This window comes from Odocoileus virginianus, unplaced genomic scaffold (assembly GCF_023699985.2).
Source record: "Odocoileus virginianus isolate 20LAN1187 ecotype Illinois unplaced genomic scaffold, Ovbor_1.2 Unplaced_Contig_13, whole genome shotgun sequence".
In the NCBI taxonomy this organism is placed as follows: Eukaryota; Metazoa; Chordata; class Mammalia; order Artiodactyla; family Cervidae; genus Odocoileus; species Odocoileus virginianus.
Genome location: NW_027224330.1, coordinates 1,938,028 through 1,946,533, shown reverse-complemented (window position 1 = coordinate 1,946,533; position 8,506 = coordinate 1,938,028). Strand labels below are relative to the sequence as shown.

General features: G+C 45.5%; 1 protein-coding gene across 1 annotated transcript in view; it reads left to right on the top strand.

The window, feature by feature from the left end:
- The first annotated feature begins 2,996 nt into the window (after positions 1-2,996).
- LOC110145366 (conserved oligomeric Golgi complex subunit 2-like) overlaps positions 2,997-8,506 on the top strand; it is a 41,751-nt gene continuing 36,241 nt past the window's right edge. The window contains 1 exon segment of the mRNA XM_070464064.1: positions 2,997-5,799. Coding sequence (XP_070320165.1) covers positions 5,728-5,799 — 72 coding nt within the window. The 5' untranslated portion in view covers positions 2,997-5,727.

Sequence of the window (8,506 nt, the reverse complement as noted above, 5' to 3'; positions counted from 1 at the left end):
TAATTGAGTAAGACAAGGTTGTGATCCAAGTGATTAGTTTGGTTAGTTTTCTGTAATTTTGGTTTTCATTCTGTCTGCCCTCTGATGGATGAGGATAAGAGACTTGTGGAAGCTTCCTGATTGGAGGGATTGGCTGTCAGGGAATCTGGGTCTTGCTCTGACATGCTTAGTAAATCTGTAATCTGATTTTCTATTGATGGGTGGGGCTGTGTTCCCTCCCTGTAGTTGGCTTGAGGCCGAGCTATGGTAGGGGTAATGGCACCTCCTTCCAAATGGTTTATGCCAGGACTGTTGTATTCAGTGAGACAGAGCTATGGTAGGGGTAATTGCAATCTCCTTCCAAATGGTTTGTGCCAGGACTGCTGTATTCAGTGAGGCCGAGCTCTGGTAGGGGTAATGGAAGCCCCTTCCGAGTGGTTTGCGCCAGGACTGCTGTGTTCAGTGAGGCCGAGCTGTGGTAGGGGTAATGGAACCCCCTTCCGAGTGGTTTGTGCCAGGACTGCTGTATTCGGTGAGGCCGAGCTCTTGTAGGGGTAATGGAACCCCCTTCCGAGTGGTTTGCGCCAGGACTGCTGTGTTCAGTGAGGCTGAGCTCTGGTCGGGGTAATGGAACCTCCTTCCGGATGGTTTGCGCTAGGACTGCTGTGTTCAGTGAGGCCGAGCTGTGGTCAGGGTAATGGAACCCCCTTCCGAGTGGTTTGTCCCAGGACTGCTGTATTCGGTGTCCTGACCCCACAATAGCCACGTTGACCCGTGCCTCCGCTGGGGACTCTTGGACACTCACAGGCAAGTCTGCCTCAGTCTCCTTTGAGGGTCACTGATCCTTTCTCCTGGTTCCTGGTGTGCACAAGGTTTTGTTTGTGCCCTCTAAGAGTCTCTTTCACCAGTCCCATGGAAGTTCTATAATCAAGTCCCACTGTCCTTCAAGGTCAAATTCCCTGAGGGTTCTCAGTCCCTTTGCTGGATCCCCATGTTGGGAAATCTGCTGTGGGCCTTAGAACTTTCATAACAGTGTGAGAACTTCTCTGGTATAATTGATCTTCAGTTTGTGGGTTGTCTACTCGGTGGCTCTATGGTGGGGCTCACACATTGTGCTTCCCCAGTCTGCTGAAGCCACAGCCCCTGTCCCCACAGCAGGCCACTGCTGACCCATGCATCTGCAGGAGACACTCAAACACTCAAAGGCAGGTCTGGCCCAGACCTATATGCATGTTTTAAAAATGTGACCAGTGTGCTGTTTGCACTAACTTGAATGCAAGAATCTCATTTTGAGGTGTTGTCTTCCTCTGCCCCACTCTTTCTTAAGGACTGTTAAGGGTTAATGTTATCTCCAAGGTGAAAACAGCCTTGGGAGGAGCAGCCTACACCTGGTGTATAAAGGCAAAGTCTGCAGGAAGAAGAGCTTCAGGGTGAAGAGTGTCAAGAGAGGTTTGTAGTTTGAGTTATCGGTCTCAAGGAGAAAAAAAGAAAAGTGAATCCTCATCATTTGATCATGGTATTCAGAGCCAGAGGCAGGGACCTTGGGAAAGTGAAGAAGAGAAAAAGAAAAAAGATGTCAAAATAAAATAGGGATGTATGGGGGCAAGAGGAGGGAGAACGTCTGAGAAAATGGTGTTGTGTGTATAATCACGTTGATTTGCTGTTGTTGTTTAGTCTCTAAGTCATGTCCAACTCTTTTGCAACCCCATGGACTGTAGCCCACCAGGCTCCTCTGTTCAGGTGATTTCCCAGGCGAGAATGCTGGAGCAGGTTGCCATTCCCTTCTCCAGGGGAATCTTCCCAACCCAAGGATCAACCGTACCTCTCCTTTATTAGCAGGTAGATTCTTTATTACTGAGCCACCAGGGAAGCCCAATCACATGGATACTGGCCTCAAACACAAAAATTTGCTATTCCTAGTGAAAAATGGAATCAGCTCAGTTCAGTCACTCAGTCGTGTCTGACTCTTTGCGACCCCATGGACTGCAGCACGCCAGGCCTCCCTGTCCATCACCAACTCCTGGAGTTTATTCAAACTCATGTCCATTGAATGGGTGATGCCATCCAACCATCTCATCCTCTGTCGTCCCCTCTCCTCCTGCCTTCAATCTTTTCCAGCATCAGGGTCTTTTCCAATGAGTCAGTTCTTTGCATCAGGTGGCCAAAGTATTGGAGTTTCAACTTTCAGCATCAGTCCTTCCAATGAATATTCAAGATTGATTTCCTTTAGGATTGACTGGTTTGATCTGCTGTCCAAGGGACTCTCAAGAGTCTTCTCCAACACCACAGTTCAAAAGCATCAATTCTTTGGCTCTTGACTTTCTTTTTTTTTTTTTTTTAATTTATTTTTTTTTCCATTTATTTTTATTAGTTGGAGGCTAATTAATTTACATCATTGCAGTGGTTTTTGTCATACATTGAAATGAATTAGCCATGGATTTACATGTATTCCCCATCCCGGTCCCCCCTCCCACCTCTCTCTCCACCCGATCCCTCTGGGTCTTCCCAGTGCACCAGGCCCGAGCACTTGTCTCATGCACCCAACCTGGGCTGGTGATCTGTTTCACCCTAGATAATATACATGTTTCAATGCTGTTCTCTTGAAACATCCCACCCTCGCCTTCTCCCAAAGTCCACAAGTCTGTTCTATACATCTGAGTCTCTTTTTCTGTTTTGCATATAGGGTTATCGTTACCATCTTTCTAAAGTCCATATATATGTGTTAGTATACTGTAATGGTCTTTATCTTTCTGGCTTACTTCGCTCTGTATAATCGGCTCCAGTTTCATCCATCTCATTAGAACTGATTCAAATGAATTCTTTTTAATGGCTGAGTAATATTCCATGGTGTATATGTACCACAGCTTCCTCATCCATTCGTCTGCTGATGGGCATCTGGGTTGCTTCCATGTCCTGGCTATTATAAACAGTGCTGCGATGAACATTGGGGTGCACATGTCTCTTTCAGATCTGGTTTCTTTGGTGTGTATGCCCAGAAGTGGGATTGCTGGGTCATATGGCAGGTCTATTTCCAGCTTTTTAAGAAATCTCCACACTGTTTTCCATAGTGGCTGTACTAATTTGCATTCCCACCAACAGTGTAAGAGGGTTCCCTTTTCTCCACACCCTCTCCAGCATTTATTGCTTGTAGACTTTTGGATAGCAGTAATCCTGACTGGCGTATAATGGTACCTCATTGTGGTTTTGATTTGCATTTCTCTGATAATGAGTGATGTTGAGCATCTTTTCCATGTGTTTGTTTGGCTCTTGACTTTCTTCATAATCTAATTCTCACATCCATACCTGACTACTGAAAAAACCATAGCTTTGACTAGATAGACCTTCGTTGGCAAAGTAATGTCTGTGCTTTTTTATATGCTGTCTTAGTTGGTCATAACTTTTCCTCCAAGGAGCAAGCATCTTTTAATTTCGTGGCTGCAATCACCATATGTAGTGATTTTGGAGCCCCCCAAAATAAAGTCTGTCACTGTTTCCATTGCTTCCCCATCTATTTGCCATGAAGTCATGGGACCAGATGCCATGATGTTAGTTTTCTGAATGCTGAGTTTTAAGCCAACTTTTCACTCTCCTCTTTCACTTTCATCAAGAGGCTCTTTAGTTCTTCACTTTCTGCCATAAGGGTGGTGTCATCTGCATATCTGAGGTTATTGATATTTCTCCCAGCAATCTTGATTCCAGCTTGTGCTTCTTCTAGCCCAGCATTTCTCATGATGTACTCTGCATAGAAGTTAAGTAAGCAGGGTGACAATATACAGCCTTGACGTACTCCTTTGCCAGTTTGGAACCAGTCTGTTGTTCCATGGCCAGTTCTAACTGTTGCTTTCTGACCTGCATACAGATTTCTCAAGAGGCAGGTCAGGTGGTCTGATTTTCCCATTTCTTTCAAAATTTTCCAGAGTTTATTGTGATCCACACAGTCAAAGGCTTTGGCATAGTCAATATGCAGAAATAGATGTTTTTTATGGAACTCTCTTGCTTTTATGATGATCCAGAGGATGTTGGCAATTTGATCTATGCTTCTTCTGCCTTTTCTAACACCAGCTTGAACATCTGGAAGTTCACGGTTCATGCATTGCTGAAGCCTGGCTTGGAGAATTTTGAGCATTACTTCACTAGCATGTGAGATGAGTGCAATTGTGTGGTAGTCTGAGCATTCTTTGCCATTGCCTTTCTTAGAGATCAGAATGAAAACTGACCTTTTCCAGTCCTGTGGCCACTGCTGAGTTTTCCAAATTTGCTGGCATATTGAGTGCAGCACTTTCACAGCATCATCTTTCAGGATTTGAAATAGCTCAACTGGAATCCCATCACCTCCACTAGCTTTATTCGTAGTGATGCTTCCTAAGGCCCACTTGACTTTGCATTCTAGGAATGTCTGGCTCTAGGTGAGTGATCACACCATCGTGATTATCTGGGTCGTGTAGATCTTTTTTGTATAGTTCTATATATTCTTGCCACCTTTTCTTAATATCTTCTGCATCTGTTAGGTCCATACTATTTCTGTCCTTTGTTGTGCCCATCATTGCATGAAATGTTCCCTTGGTATCTCTAATTTTCTTCAAAAGATCTCTAGTCTTTCCCATTGTATTGTTTTCCTCTATTTCTTTGCATTGATCACTAAGGTAGGCTTTCTTTTCTTTGAATTGATCACTGAGGAAGGACATATGGAATAGTTTCTGCCATATCAATAAACAAAGGATATCACAGTCATCAGCAATTGCAGCCACCATGGAAGGTGAGCTAGTGAGCCCTGAGGGTATTCAGGATGGAAATAGTGCCTGCCATCTAGTAGCCATCAAACTGCAGCCATTCCCTATGGTGAGTCCTGAGGAAGCTCAGGATGTGAAAACAGACTACTGACCCCAGATAGTTGAGGGGCATATCAAAGGAATAATTTCAGTAAGCCTAGTCTCTCACATCTTTCTTTACATAGAAAAGCACTAAATTTCTCAACTTGGGATATCTGGTTTTGTTTCAGTTACAAAACATTTTTGACGTTCAGACTACCTACACTTTGTTGCAAAACTTCTATATAACCTGTCCCCCACCTCCCTGCCTCAGAGCAGTTCTCTCAGGGTCACTTGAGATGCTGTCTCCCGGACTTGAAGTCCTAAAAATTCTCACCAAATAAAACATAACTCTCAACTTCTAGGTTGTGAATGGTTTCTAAGGAGATTACAAATAAATATGTATGCACATGTATTTGTGTGCTATGTTCTGACTAGCTAGGTGATGAGGTGCTCTTTAAGAAGAGTGAAGACCAGAGTTACTCAAAGGTGCTCCCTTAAGAAGAGTGAAGACCCAAGGTTATTCCGACCTCCCACCTGGATCTGAGCCAGACCCTGGAGCAAGATCAGGGAGGAGATCCTGGAAGAATGCTGCAGGTAGATTTTTCCCAGTGGAAACGGTGGCTGGAGAGGAAGCCCCAGACTCCTTCAGCCTCAGACCTACCGCACTGGGAGCCAGACTGCCCAACCCAGCTTGCCTGAGCTGCAGTGCCGCCCTCCGCCGCACGGAGGCAGCATGACCTACAGCGCGGTGGCAGCGGCGGAGGCCGGCCTGCGGAGCCCTCGCTGATTGGCCGTGGTGCGGCCGCTGCCATGTTGGCCGAAGTGGCTGCTCTCTGCCGGGGCAACTGGCTCTGGCTGCGGCTGCCCGGTCGGTACGCACAGGTTCTTCCTTCTTCCCCTCGCCGGGGGTTGGCGCTGAGAGGTGGCGTCCGGCGGGATGGGGAAAAGTCGGATGAACCTGCCCAAGGGGCCGGACACGCTGTGCTTTGACAAAGACAAATTCGTGAAGGTGCGCCGGTGGGGGGGGGGCGGTGCTGCGCTCCCCGAGCCGAGGCGGCTGGCCTGTCTTCCTTTCCCTCCGGGACCTCCTCCAGGTGCTGGCCGCGTACGCCCCGGATCAGCCCCCGGCGGGACCTCGCTGCCTTTGCAGTGAGTCTGTTGGCCTCAGGTGGGGCTGGGGAAGCCTGCTGTGAGAAGGCACTTCTGTGAAATGGTGCATAGTGAGGAAAAGGCCTGAAGTTGTGGGCAAGAGGTTTTGAGCTAGGTGTAAAAGCTCCGGTTATTACCCGAGCCCGTTCCCATGCAGTGCAATCGGAATTGCCAGATCCTGGGCAGACAGAAGTTTGTCGATCGCCGCCTTAAACCTAGAAGCTCAGTATGAATGTATTGACCAAATCTCTGGACCCACGCCTCTACCTAGGGATTAGGTGAGTGGAAAAGGCACTCAATCGAAAGTTTTTCCTTAACGTTCGCCTAAAGTTTCTGAATGGGATATTTAAAAGATTAGACTCTTATTACTGATTTTATTGCAGTACAACAAAGCAAACCATTTTGCTTGTCTAAACCTAGTCTACTTTTATAAGGTGAACTTGAGGTTGGTCTGAAGGTAGGCCGTCAGCTTACATGAAGAGTTGAAATATGATGGATATTAAAGATTTATCTGGCACAGCCTTGAAAGTGTCCAAGGTTTGAATCAGAGCTGGGAGGAACTTTGCATATTCTTTTGGGGTAATGCTCTGGAACTGTACATACACCATCAAGAAATACAGGTATGCTTTATTTATAAGGTTTGGGGTTTTTGATACCACTTAGTGGCTGCTTTCAGTGTTAAAAAGTTAAATGTTTTGGCTCAGTAGACACTTAAACTTTTGAGCAACTGAATTTAAGTCTTTTTTTGTTTTTTATTTATTTTTTTTTTTGATGACTTCAAGTCTTAGTATGTTTTTTGCTTTTTAGCTTCATTAGTTTATCTTTTTGATACTTGCATTCAGTTCACAGTCTCTGGTTTTAAAAAGTATTTACATCTGTTATTTTTTATAGCTGAGTAGTGTGTACCACATGGACATGAGCTTGGGCAAACTTGGGAAGATGGTGAGGGCTGGGGCAGCTGGGTGTGCTGCAGTCCACAGGGTCGCAAAGAGTCAGATGTGACTTGGGAACTGAACAACACCACATCTTCTTTATCCATTCCTGTGAACTTTTAGATTGTTTCCATGTCTTGGACATTGCAAATATTGCTGCGGTTAACACTAGGGTGTGTGTATCTTTTCAAATGATGATTTTCTTCAGATATATGCCCAGGAGTGGGGTTGCTGAATGATATGGTAGTTCTATATTTAGTTTGTTGTTGTTGTTGTTGTTTTCCATTTATTTTTATTAGTTGGAGGCTAATTATTTTACAATATTGTAGTGGTTTTTGCCATACATTGACATGAATCAGCCATGGATTTGTATGTATTCCTAATCCCGATCCTGCCTCCCACATCCCTCCTTATATTTAGTTTTTAAAGGAACTTCCATATTGTTCATCAAAAAGAGCAAAATAATGCCATTTGCAGCAACATGAATGGACCTGGAGATTATCATACTAAGTGAAATAAGTCAGACAGAGAAAGACAAATATATCATTTACAAATGATATGTGCATGCGTGTATGCTCAGTCTTAAGCAACTCTTTGAAACCTCATGGACTGTAGCCTGCCAGGCTCCTCTGGCCATGGGCTTCTCCAGGAAAGAATCCTGGAGTAGTTTGCCGTTTCCTTATCCAGGGGATGTTTTTAACCCGGGGTGAAACTCATGTCTCCCATGTTTCTTTGCATTGGCGGGTAGGTTGTTTACCACAGAACCACCTGGGAAGCCTGAAAAGTGATAACAGATGAACTTATTTACAAAACAGACTCACAGATCTCAAAATTAAACATGTATGGTTCAGTTGCTTAGCCATGTCTGACTCTTTGCAACCCCATGGACTGCAGCATGCCAGGCCTCCCTGTCCCATCGCCAACTCCCAGAATTTACTCAAACTCATGTCCATTGAGTTGGTCATGCCATCTAACCATCTCATCCTTTGTCGTCCCCTTCTCCTCCTGCCTGCAATCTTTCCCAGCATCAGGGTCTTTTCCAATGAGTTAGTTCTTTGCATCAGGTGGTCAAAGTATTGGAGTTTCAGTTTCAGCATCAGTCCTTCCAGTGAATATTCAGGACCAGTCTCCTTTAGGATGGACTGGTTGGATCTCCTTGCAGTTCAAGGGACTCTCTGGAGTCTTCTCCAACACCACAGTTCAAAGGCATCAATTCTTCGGTGCTCAGCTTTACTTATGGTCCAACTCTCACATCCGTACATGACTACTGGAGAAACCATAGCCTTGACTAGCCGGACCTGTATGGTTACCAAAGGGGAGGCATGGGGAGAGGTGATAAGTTAGGAGACTGGGATTAACATAGACACACTACCATATGTAAAACAGATCAGCAGAGGTTCACTGTGCAGCACAGGGAGCTCTGCCCAGCACTTCAGTGACCCACGTGGGAGAGGAGCCCAGAGCAGAGCGGGCCCACGCGTGCACACAGACGAGCTGCTCTGCGGCACGCCTGGGACTGGCGCAGCAGTGATCTCAGCTGTAGCAAAAAAGGTAAGTGATGCAGTTTAAGAAAAAGGCAGTTACATCTGGATCTTCTCCAGTGTGGCCATTCATTTTTATCATGCAGGCCATCTA